This window comes from Ischnura elegans, chromosome 5 (genome assembly GCF_921293095.1).
Source record: "Ischnura elegans chromosome 5, ioIscEleg1.1, whole genome shotgun sequence".
Classification (NCBI taxonomy): Eukaryota; Metazoa; Arthropoda; class Insecta; order Odonata; family Coenagrionidae; genus Ischnura; species Ischnura elegans.
The window spans coordinates 55,058,304-55,071,637 of record NC_060250.1 but is presented as its reverse complement, the minus strand read 5'-3'; the positions used below and the strand labels follow the sequence as shown (position 1 = coordinate 55,071,637).

The 13,334-nt window shown below is 39.6% G+C and overlaps 1 protein-coding gene across 1 annotated transcript in view; it reads left to right on the top strand.

Moving 5' to 3' along the window:
* Positions 1-8,349: 8,349 nt before the first annotated feature.
* Positions 8,350-13,334, top strand: part of LOC124159695 (piggyBac transposable element-derived protein 4-like) — a 45,063-nt gene continuing 40,078 nt past the window's right edge. Inside the window, exons 1-3 of the mRNA XM_046535605.1 lie at positions 8,350-8,517; positions 8,620-8,709; positions 8,975-9,797. Of these exons, the coding sequence (XP_046391561.1) occupies positions 8,473-8,517; positions 8,620-8,709; positions 8,975-9,797 (958 nt within the window). The 5' untranslated portion in view covers positions 8,350-8,472. The remainder of the gene's footprint in view (positions 8,518-8,619; positions 8,710-8,974; positions 9,798-13,334) is intronic.

Below are 13,334 nucleotides of genomic sequence, written 5' to 3'. Positions count from 1 at the left end.
CGTGTGCCAGGGACACGAAGAGGAAAAAGGGAAATAAGGTCGGATGATCTGTATTTGCAATTAATAATATTTATGAAGAGTCTCCTATAATTTTTTCCCTTATGGCGACTGCCCGCGATGCATCTGCAAAGGGCACGACAAACCCAAGGACACCTATCCTCTGACCAAGAACCTTATAACCTTATTTTAGCCACAATTCAAAATATACATATCTGTTGAATGCAGTTTTGTGTTTCTTGCAGAATTTTAGAGACGGATTTTTTAAGAAATCTCTTCAGAATTTTCTAGCAAAATATTAATTTCTTCTTTATTATGAGTCCTATTTAATTGGCATTGTGCTGTTTTTGGAATGGATTACATTAATAAATTTCGGGGGGTAGGGGAGGAGGGCGCGACCCCCTGAAGCCTCCCCCCGTTGCTACGTGCCTGGAGAAGGTACATCTTCCAAATAGTGAGTGCCAAGTGGAAGGATAAACTACTCGCTTAGCCACAAAACTTCGGTCCACTCGACGGGAAGGGAACCTAAATCCTTGAAAGCACATATTTACGAAGGCAGGGATTTTCGAGTAAGGGTAGGAGTGGATTCGACGAGTGGCCCTCAAAAAGGTTTGAAATGAGGGGAGGACGCGACCCCTTCCACGGGTGCATTCACCAGGGGATTACCACGCCACTGAGGATTTTTTTTTCTCGTTCGAAAGCGGTGAGAAGGCAAAAGGATTCGTTCAGAAGCTTCGGCAGCTAAGTGGGTATTCCTGTGTTAAAAGGCCCGCCGCGCCGGTCGCGTCGTCTTCCTCTTCCTCGAGAATAGACCTGGGAGACGCCGGGGAGGATAGAGGCCGAGGGGCGGCGAAATTCGCTCGGTGGAAGGGAAGCGTCATTATACTACGTAATAATGGCACCGATTTGAAAGTGTGCCCCAAAGGCCATTGATAATAGTGTTGGAATAGCCGATTATGATTAAAATCGAGATTCGAGTTTTAATAATTAGAGATCGAGGACATGGAGCTCGAGCCATAATCTTCGAGTTCCGATCCAAACTCGATTTTCCAACTTCAATCTTGAATATTTCGTTTGATCTTAGCAGCGTCACCGCCGCCCTATGATAACATCATCCGTCCACTTTGTGAAGGACTTTATTCTAAGGCCGGCAAATTTAAGAGGCACGCCCTCGACCATCATTCAGTTGATCTTTCTTAAATATTTCAGCGAAGCTGTATGGTTCCAAGCGGTGATCCCTAAACATTGATATGCGTGCATTTGTGAATTTTTAATTTCAATAATTCATGCGTGTATTCTAAGTAAATTTTTTTGAATATATAAATTTGTATTTTGAGTATTTTTCGAGCAATCAATTATCACGTTTTTGTACAAACTTTTTTTTCTTAATCATCTCTTCCTAAAGAACTTCGACTGACTTTCGCCGTATCAGTACTTTTTTTCTCTCTGTACCTTTCCATCTATCCATTCAATACATTCTCATATTTTATAATTCATTCCATCTCGGACATCATTTCTTCACTTATTTCCCAAGCAAGTCACTCAATCAAGTATTAAACCTGAACGTTAGTTCGGATACAAGATGGTATATCTACCCAGGACTAAGCCACAGGTGAGCGAATAACACAAATTTTAGGGTTCCAAAGAATTAAAAGGCCGTTTTACACGGGGCGCGTAATTATGCAAGCAAGCACGGAAAACATGATGAAATAGGGTGGTTTCCTATAATTTATTTATTGCCTAAATTGAAAGATTATTACTCCTGGAGTATATATTTCACGCTTTTAGATTTTTAAATGACTCTTTTTCGCGATTAATTGAAAAGTGCAAATTTTCAAGCGTGCGAAAACGCGACGGCTAAGTATGAATGCTGGGAAAAGCCCGTTTGACGCCTGGCTGCTGCTGTGTGCGAGGCTATGAACGCCGCTACGATGCAGGCTGCTTACTGCCGAGCATGGTGGTAGCGTAGAGTACCCTGCTACCAGGTAGTGCTTGGCTTCAATAGGATTATTAATACCTACGAAGGAAACTTTCCGACCTTAGGCAGTTTTAATGGGTGATTATTAAGAGATGTTTCCCTGAGCTCTGTGCCTCATGCATGCATTGGTAATCTCATACGATGTATAACTACTATAGCATGTAGTCGTATAGCATCCACGTCCCTGTGACGTCACGTGGAGTGGCATCGCTTGGGCGCCAATCTGGCCTTTTTCAAGTGAGGTTAAAATAGATTTTTAACATTCGTCTAAACTGGGATTTATAAAACCAAATAATTTGTAAATTATGAATACTAATGATAATGAACACTAATGGTGGGTAACGAATCGCAACCATTGCCTTTCGTTTGATGAAGGAAACTAATAACTAACTATTGCGAGAATGCGAGCTTGGAATAAGAGCAGGGGCTATTTAATGCCTTACGGGAAATTGAAGAGGGAAGTGCTTGAAGGTAAGGCATGCTCCCAAAAGGATTCTTAAGTTCTCCACGGAAACCAATCTTAATCGGTAGAATACTTTCATAATAATACCCAGGTCCGAATCAATAATCATTGAAGTTACCGTTGGCTCTTCTTTTCCGATCTTATTATAGACCACTTTAAATGGAATTCTAGGAAAAAATAAATGATTTTAATAAGCTGCTTTGATATTAAGCCCTAGAAGGAGGCTGCCAGATTGCTCCTTAAGTACTCCATGGAAACCTACCTTAATTGTGAGAATACTTAAATAATAATAATTCCCATGAGTAATGAGTAATGACCCATCAATGAAGGGTGAAACTTAGTGAAAGTAAGAATACCTATCACATTATCAGCACGTGTCTTCTCTCTATCTCTCTATCTTTCGATTTCATTTTTCAGCTTACTCTCCCTAAGCATAGACATACTCTCTCTCTCCTCATTCCCTCCTTAAAGCCCATTGCATCCCTTCCTTAACTCACTTGCCTTTTACGTTCATCCAACATCCTTATTTCCATTACAAACTTCGGAATCCCCTCAAAACCGCCTCTAACCACTCATCCTTCCCCTTCTTAATCTCTTCCAAAAGTTTCATTTCTTCGCCGAGCATGAAGGGAATCCCCTCATTCCTTTTCCTCTCCATCCATTTCGCCTTCTTTACATCCCTTCTTACCCATACATCAAACACCTGGTGCATATTGTCAAGCCTATTGTTTTAAGACCATGTTTCCGCATCATACAACTCGGAATCTTCATTTTCGGTCCAACGATGCCTCTAGCTTCGAACGTAGCCAACCAACGTAAGGTCACATCTACACCTACATAATAACATGCGAGAAAGTTCCAGGTTGTTTGGGAGGGGGTGATCAATCACCAGCATGCAGCATGCAATAGGATTCCCACATGCACACCACACGGTCCATAAAACGTTACGCATACTAACAAATTATACTACCACATTCATGCAAAGGCAAAACTTGCCAACTACTGATTAAGGTAATCTACAAATAAAGCTAGAACACACAAATCATGCTATTAGGAATGATAAGAAAATTCATAAGCATGCATTAAGGTATACAAAAGTTAGTAAGCTACACTACAAGTCATCTAACCAATTTGTGAGTTCTAAAGCTTTCGTTATAGTCTCTAATTGATCGTGGAAAAAAGGACATTCGGAATCTATCTGTTCTACAACCTATATCTTTTATTTTATCCACATGACCTGATCTACCGTAATATGTAGGCTTTCGAAAGATATGGCTAACTTCGTTGGAAAATACACTGCTCTTGAATTGCCGTAATAGGTTTAGTCTATTTTTCAGTCAAATCCATATTAGGTGTAGTGATGCTAGCGGACAAGACGTTAAGGAAACATGAACAATAAGCCAATTGAGTTAATGGAAATGTGAATTCCAAATAGGGTATTTTCCTTCATCAAATAAAACGAAAGGCATTGATTGCGATTCGTTACCCACCATTAGTGTATTCATAATATACAAATTATTTGGTTTTATAAATCCCAGTTTAAACGAATGTCGATGGTCAATTTCAACCTCATTTGAAAAAGGCCAGATTGCCGCCCATGCGATGCCACTCCACCTGACGTCACAGGGACCCAGATGCTATACGAGTAGATAGGAGTTTACATCGTCTGCGATTACCAATGCATGCATGAGGCACAGAGCTAAGGAAAACATCTCTTAATAATCACCTATTAATATTGCCTAAGGTCGGAAAGTTTCCTTCGTTTGATAGGGTATTAATAATCCTTATTTGAGCCAAGCGCTACCAGCTAGAAGGGTACGCTACCGCTATGCACGGCAGCAAGCAGCCTGCATCGTAGCGGCTCGCACCAAGGTGGCCTCACACGGCGGCATCTGGAACCAGAATGGCGTCACATGGGCTTTTCCCAGCATTCATATTTAGCCGTCGCGTTTTCGCGCGCTTGAAAATTTTTACTTTTCATTTAATCGCGAAAAATAGATATCGTCATTTAAAAATCTAAAAGCGGGAAATACGTACTCCAGAAGTAATAGTCTTTCGATTTAGGCAATTAAAAAAATTGGAAACCACCCTATTGGTCTTCTAGGTATGAAACCAACACCAATTCAAGCTGTGAATTTGCAAATGATAAGCTCATACCAGAAATGAGGAGTAGGTACAGACGAACACTATAAACTGAGGCCACACGTTTACCCGGTTGTCGGGGTAAATCCCTACTAAATAGCGGAGACTGGGTACGGTTGTGACGTTTTTCATTTAGTCGATCTTAATTCTGTAAGTAGGGTACTAATCTCAACAACGAGTGTTTCTTTACGTAATTTATGCATTAAAACACATTTAAATATTAAATCTGTATCCCTGAACACAATTGTTAGCTCACAGGAGCAAGTTATAAAAAAATTATAAGTGTCACAACCGACCGCACCACAAGGGCGGTTGTGACAGTACTACGGGTCGGTAGTGACAGGTTTTCAAAATACTCTAAAATGGCCTGAAATCATTTTAATTTCAAGAAATATTTGACATAATATAGCATAAGCTTCATTCTGAAAACATTTCAACTTAATAGCAAAAGAAATAAAATCTGGGAACACTTCAATCATTTACAGCTAATAAGGCAGTATAGTATCTAAAATTATTATGTCAGTCTTCACATATACTCCAAAGGTTCTACATCAGTATGTATTAAAAATTAGTTTAGAAATTGAGTAAACATTTATGGTTATGCTTTATAGTAATTCCATCGAAATATAAAGTCCCTGAGGAGATAGTCCAAAATAAATGTTCTCGCTACATGTTCAGTATTTTGATAGCTGCTGCTGTTGTTCTGCCGAAAGGCAAAAAGACTTTGTTAAGAGCAACATACACAATGATGACAATCCTTTCATTTTCACTCGCACCAGAGCTATCGAGTTTATGAACGTATATTAGCAAAGAAATGTGATTAACTCTGCGCATTACCGCAGCTTTCTGTAAAGAAGTCCCTCGTTCCACTTCTTTGTAACCGTATTCATAGTGCAATATGCAACACTATCCTCCTTTATTCTTTCTCACGCATATTCTGGGCATCTAAAACAAGAAAAAACAACTTTTACGTGTGTCACAACCGTACCCATGGAAAATGTCATAACCGTGCCCATAGCACTCTTTCGCAAAAAAACAAACGCCATGTCGATACAAAATAACTTCATAACAAAGTAATCGTAGCAATAGCACCAAGAATCTTAAAATGAAAATACAAAACCCTGGTAACTTTTCACAGGAAAAAGTTTCCAGTGAAAGGTTGTGTATTTTCAGTTTCCTGGATACCAAGCAATTACTTATGCCACTTATTTTTTATCAGAGTGCGACCCGGGTCTCAATGAATTATCATCTTCAGGCGCAAATTATAATTTGTGCCTGAAATCATAATGATCATAATTTGCGCCTAAAGATGATGATAACTCATTGAAACCCGGGTCGCGCTCTGATAGAAATAAGTGGTATAAGTAACTGTCTGATATCCAGGAAACTTATAATGGAATACCACAAAGTAAAGCAAGAATTAGTGAATTTTGTGTATTTTCATTTCAGCATGGATTTTCACAAAATAAAAGCCGAATCGATTGAATTCATGTCTATCTTATACCAAGGAAAATACTCAACTTTATATCTATAGGTATTAATGTAACAAAAATCATCAAAAGAAATAGAACAAAAATATTTACTTTTGAGTGTTGAAAACCAATATAGGCCCCTGCTAGCGTTTACGGCGCGCAGTAGATGGCACAATACTGAGACATAGGTTCAGATGAGTGAGCTGCTCCTCTATTCCCTAGCATAATCCGCTATTCCCAACAGTTTTGCTAATAGCACCACTGTCACTACCGTACCTTGGTACAACCGTACCCAGTCTACCCTACGGTTGATAACACATTTCAGAGAACAATTAAGGGTGTATTCGAAGAAATTAGCAATCTTATACTTTTAGTGGCAACCATGTTAAAACGACGTTAGAATTTGCCTTATCCTTGAAGGTGGACAGTTATGATGCGATGTTCTCGTAGTATTTATTACATATTTTCTCTAGAATTTTAATTCGCCCATTTGTGTGACAAATGCAGAAATTAGGTTTTTTTTTTCTTCACAAAAAATGGCTTCGTTCCGCACCGGAAAATACCTTGGCCTAACGACGAAATTACGTGACAATTGCTCACTTCTATTAAACCTGCTTAAAGGGATTCGGAGTATTCATGAAGAAAAACACCACTTTAAAATTACCTGAGCGTATCTCATTATTTTTACGACTACTTGACACGAATGACGATGGGCCTAATTTCCATAGTAACCGGATGCTGCGACCCTTATCACAGATGATTAAGTTTAGCGTGATTGATGTTAATACAGTCATCTACCCTTGTTTGTCACTCTACTTCATTTGTCTCACAAACGATCGTCTCTCGGAAAGTAGGTGAGATCAACTTCAACCCTAGCACACTCGTAAGGAAATACGGGTAGAAAATAGGCATAAAAAATGCAAGCAAACTAAAGCTAACTTCCGAACACCCCAATGGAGGTTTGGGCCCCTTTAGTGCCTCTTTTAACTGATACACGCGAACAATGACAGAGATTTTTCGACTAATTTGTACGATTTTAATCCACATTTTATTAAAGTTTCAATCTGAATGTCCTGAGGATATATGTATATTTATTTGCCCTTCTTATTAATAATGAAAAACACTTTGTTGCTTCCACAAAATTCAGAGAGTTTCTATTTTATTACCGGTTTCGGCTATTACACCATTTTCAAATACATGTATTTGAAAATGGTGTAATAGCCGAAACCGGAAATAAAATAGAAACTCTGTACGGGCAGATAGATCGGTCCTAAGCATTCTTCGCGCCCTTTGGGGCTATAGATCAGCCAGCTGGAACAAATATTTTTACATAAACAAAGAGTTATTATTTACTTATTAATAAAAAATGATACAATGAATTGAACTTGAGCTCTAAAAAACATTAGAATAAAAATAATAATAAAAAGATTTGAGAAAAAAATAGATAAAAAGAATTTGGTGAGACCAAACCATCTGAGGGAGTTCAGGGGAATGATCCGTATTATTCTATGACACTCCTTCTAACCTTCACTCCTTCTAAAGATATGGTTACACCAAATTCCCTATATCCGGCAATTTTCCACTATCTACACTCTGATCGGCAAGTAGAGCACGAAAAGAAAGGACATGTATGTAATGATATGATAGCAAAATTTGAATTATGCAACGCAATAGAGGAAAAACAGTTCCAATGAACGAGAAAATGAAGCAACTTAATTAACCGATGCACGTCGTGATATACGGCAGGAGAGCACACTATAACGCAAAATTTTAGTCTACGCATAGAGGCCATCCTCTCAAAATGTATGGTTCATGCATTTTTTCTTAGAACAGGGAATGCCTTTTCCTAATTTTCGTGGTTGGTCGTTTTTTTTAGATCTGTAGGGAAATGAAACACTATTTAGAGCGTGTAATTAAGAGAGAATACCGCAGTGATGGATACTGAGTCAGATGGTCGTGTTTTGGGAAAGTGGAGAAAAGGACGGGAGACAACTGAGTTAACACTTTGCGTGCGGATGACGCAACATGTGCGTCATGATTGTACCCTTGTCAGGGGCGGACGACGCACCATATGCGTCAAGCGTAACTTCTATCTGTAATAATTAGATGGCGTTCTGTGCTCACAGGAATGCTCTTTTTGATTATATATTCGTAATCTTCTTAGTTTTTACTATAACAAACATTTTTTCGTTTCTAATTTTGTCAATTAGTATATCCTTAGCGATAAAATGAATTTGAACGTCATATGTGACTGATTTTTTCAATGTATGTGAAATAAAATATCATATATTCCGATATAAAATTTCTTTTAAAATGTATAAACGTTATAATTGAGTATTAGGTGTGCTTCGTGCAGGTTTTTATGTGGTTACGTGTAACTTTCTGCAGTATTGTGCAGTTACTAGTGCGTAAACCGTTGTATGAAGACGGTGAATTCCTCAGTTCTGGTGAACACGCAGATTACGGTAAGTACCTTTCACTTCATAAATAATTTTATGTTAATAACTATGTTACTGATGTATTTATTATATTAAAAGTAATTCATCTATTTTAACATTGTTATATAGGGGTCGGAGGATACTACTTTGACAATGTCTACTAGTAGGAGGTCAAAGAAAAGGACATCGCCTTCTGATTGCGAAGTGAGAGATGTTTCTGTAAGTATTAATAATTTTTACAACCGAAATAACTACTGTAGCTCTATTTACATACAATATAGATCTTATGATATTTTTTTCGTAGCCTTTCCTTCAATCCGCCAAACCATGGCTTCAATCTTACAGATGTTTCTTCCTACCCTACTGTACAAAACCGTTTACGAAGTTTAGTCCCCAGAGACCAAGTATATGTATTATGATCGATAGACTATGCATGTTTTTACTGATAGACTAATTTGTATTTCTTTTTGACCATTCTGCATAGATACCAGATAATCTCCTCCCGTCCTCATCACACGCTGGAAGTCAAGGGAGCACAAAGAAGCGCTGCAAAGCAAGGGAATTATCAGAGGACGTCATCCGCGAAATTGTGCTAGACTCCGATGAAGAATACAATGTTTCCTCCAGCAGTGGGGACGAGAGCACGGAGTCAGACGACAGCTCAGGAGAAGCAGGGAGTGAAGTGATTGTTCCTCACCCAGTTAGTTCCTCTCCCGGGCGCATTGATAGCCCCTCCTCTTTCATTTGGAGTGAAATCAAAGAAAATTCTATAATAATTCCCTTCACTGGAAGACCAGGACTCAAAGTGGAACTTACAGGTCAGGACCCAAGTGATTTTTTCTTTTTAGTTGCCAATGACGAGTTTGTAAATATCATAATCCGAGAGACGAATGCCAATGCAGTGGACATACTTTCAAGAAGTCCATTACCTCGTTCGCGTATTACCGAATGGAAAGACGTGACGAGGGATGAATTAGAGGTTTTTTTTGGGCTGCTTTTCCTCATGGGCAATATACGGCTGAATCGTATTCCTTACTATTGGAAACGATCAAACTTATACGATTTTCCAATTTTCCGTCAAAACATGTCAAGGGACCGTTTTATGCTCATTTTGAGGGCATTGCATTTTAGCCGGAACCCTAAAGAAAATGATGCAATACCAACAGATCCACTTTATAAAGTTCGTCCCGTACTTGACGCGTTTGTAAATAATATGAATATGATTTACTATCCTGAAAAGAACTTGAGCTTGGACGAATCTATGGTTCTACGGAGAGGACGCTTATACTTCAGGCAGTATATCAAGAGTAAGAGACATAAATATGGATTAAAATTATATGTGCTGAGTGAGCCCTCTGGCTTAGTGCTGAATTTTTGTGTCTACACAGGAGCTCAAGATTGTGTCATTGGTGGGCGTGGACATACCGATAAAGTAGTGAAATATTTATTACAAAAATTTCTCAACGCAGGGCATGCAGTATATATGGACAATTTTTATAATTCCGTTAATTTGTGTCTGCATCTTTTGCAAAACAATACATACGTTACTGGGACACTTCAGGGGAATCGAAAAAATAACCCTTTAGATGTAGTAAATAAGAAATTAAAGAGGGGAGAGTCGTTCAGCAGACACACTAATGAGGGAATAAGTGTGATGAAGTGGCGAGACAAGAGAGAGATTTTGCTCATATCATCAGAGCATGATGCAGACTTTGTTGACGTACAAACAAAGTTTGGCACTATATCCAGGAGGCCCAAAATGGTAGTGAAATATAACCAATTCATGGGTGGAATTGATAGGATGGATCAACTTTTGGCTTATTATCCATTAGAAAGGAAATCGTTGAGATGGTACATGAAATTAGGTTTGCATTTGCTAAACCTAGTGATGAATAATGCATATTGCTTATTCAAGAAGTATGGAGGAAGGTCACGTAGTCTACTTGAGTTTCGTGATAATGTTATCGCCTCATTGATATATAAGAACACTATACCAATGATCCGAGATGCACCAAAGCCTCTAGGGGAAAATAAAAAGAACCACTTACCATCAAAAAGTTCTGAAAAACGAAGTCAGCGTAAAAGATGCAGGGTATGCTACAGCAAAGGAATGAGAAAGGATGTTAGCACTTTCTGCCCTGAGTGCCCAGAGCTACCAGGGTTATGTCTTGAACCTTGTTTCAGGGAATACCATGCATATTTGTAATATAAGACTAATAAAATATTTGATATTTTTAATTCATTATTCTTATTATTTAATAATCTTTATTTTAAGGCCTAAAATTGCACCCTATGTTTCATCACTACCATCAGATGTAAAGTAACGACGCAAATAGTGCCTGGAAGATGTTAACCAGTTGTTGCAAAATTTTAAATTTCCGTATGCTGTAAATTGAGTACACAGTAAAAATAAGTACGACTAAAAGTATATAAACCAATAAAATATCTAAAATGAAGTTCTATAGCGAATACAGCAGTACATTTTAGCTAAAAAAATGAGGGCGGCCGCGAGTGGTGATGTGATGCGGGTTGCCTATCACCATATACCTTACCCATGGCGGATGACGCACACGGTGCGTCATAAAATTTTTTCGTCATAATTCAGAAAAAAGAGCAATAAAATATATTTTAGATGGAGGTCATTGCATCATATACCCTAACGAATGCAAAACCGAAGAAAAAGTATTTCCGCCCCCGGGAACGAATTTTGAAAACGGCTGCCGCACTTAACGTGTTAATGGCTGGAACGAAAGGATAAGGCACTTTATGCCCAGTTCAGGAATGAAATACAATCCTGGAATTCGGAAAGGCTGGAGTGTTCGCTTAAATTCATGTGATTTCCATGAAAACCTCCTTTAACCGCGAGATTTAATTTACAATTAATGGAGAAACTTCACTGAATTAGATTTATTATTTAGTATTGAGAAGTAGTATTATTGTAGAGGTAGTATTGAGCTTCCACCCCGTGGGGTCATGTTTAAATTACGGCGTGGACAGAGACTTTTCAAAGACCCTGGCGGGTCCGAGTACTTTGTGGATGATGCTTCAAGTAAAGCATAACTTATGTCGGATGGGATGCAGAGCTCTGGTCCCCTTTCATAACAAACAAGCTCCGACGTCGAGTTTCTCTCCAACGTTCCTCCCCTATGATGCAAACTTTACTTAAGACAATCAGTCGCTTTCTCCAAAGACCAATCAAGCCATGGAGTCCTGGGAATCATACCAGCGATGATATGTCAACACAAGGGACCCCAGAAATGGTGGATACCCCATGAAGAATTTATCTGCCTGTGAATGATTGTTTGTTGCCGATGTCATAAAAATGTATTTAGCTACTCCATTCCATCGCCGAAAGGTTGGCACTACCTACCGGCCAATTAAACCGGTGAAGGACCCGTGAAGACTTAATCAGCATGAAATTTTATGTTTCCTCATAGTCGAGTCATTTATATCATAGAAATGTATTTTGCTACTCCATATCAGCGTCGAAACGTCGTCAATACCGTCCCTCTCAACGGGTAGAGAACCCGAGAAGAATTCATCAGCATGCGAATCGTGTTTCTTTGTTACCGATGTCATTTATGTAGTGAAAAAGGAGGTAGCTACTCCGTACCGCCGTCGAAACGTCGTCATTACTCTAATGCGGTGGAGAACCCGCGAAGAATTTTTCAGCACGCGAAATGTGTGTCGTTCTTGCCGATGTCATATTTTATGAGTATATGTACTCCGGACCAGGGGCACGAGCCTGATTCTAATTTGCGCACGAATTATGAGCGAGGGACTTCGATATGACTCGGGAGCGGTCGGAATATTCACTCGCACGCCCCGCGAGGAGTGATCACCAATTACAGGAGCGTCCGCCGCCGGCAAAAGCATTTCATGGAAGGCGTGGTGGCATGTGCTCATTTCCTTTTTCTCATTTTTCCGCCTCCGGCCTGTTTGTTACTCTCGTCCGCTCCCTCGTCCCAACTCCACTTACTCATCGACCGCCGTCGGACACACAGTAATATTCGCCGCACTCGAAATTTATTCGCCCGCGATGCGCCGTGAGCGAGTCGTTTACGGAGGCAGAGCCACCTACCCGCCAACGATCGCGGGAACCGCATTCGGCGGGCATAAAATTTCGAGCCGAGAATAATATGGTGAGTGCCACAGTGGCGGATCTGAGGGTGGAGGGGCTTAAGGGGCTATAGCCTAGTAAAGTAATGCACTATTAATAGAAAAGTAATTATTATTATTATAGTATTCTACCGATTAAGGTAGGTTTCCATGGAGTACTAAAGATGTGATCTGGGATCCTCCCTTTCCTTCCAACAATGCATTCTTCAATTCACTGTATGGCCTACTACCTTTCAATCTATCTAAAAATCCTATTCGTTTCCTTCTCCTACCTCGTTTCCCTAACACTCCACCCTCTAACACCGTTTTCGACATTCCCTCCCCGCTAAGTACTCCTCCAATCCATACCTCCTGTCTCCTCTCTGTATCTCATCTATAAGCTGCCTCTCCTCGCCAACCATATCCAGAACTTCCAACTTCCCTTCGCCAACCATATCCCTTGTCCCTATCCAGAATCCGCCACCGAGTGCCGGACTATAATTATTTGTTGTAACAAATAAATAGTAAATCTGTTCACGACGGCGAGTAAAAGCTCTTTCACAATACATCGTGCATGGTTGCGCTACGGATAGTTATTATTGAAGAAATATACTGACTCACTATTAGTTATTACTATTACATGAAGTCCTCGTCTGCCAAGCAAGAGGTCGCGGGTTTGAGTCCTCTATACACGTTGTCCCTATCTAGGACATGGTTGTTCGCGCACATACAACCGTTGCATTTAT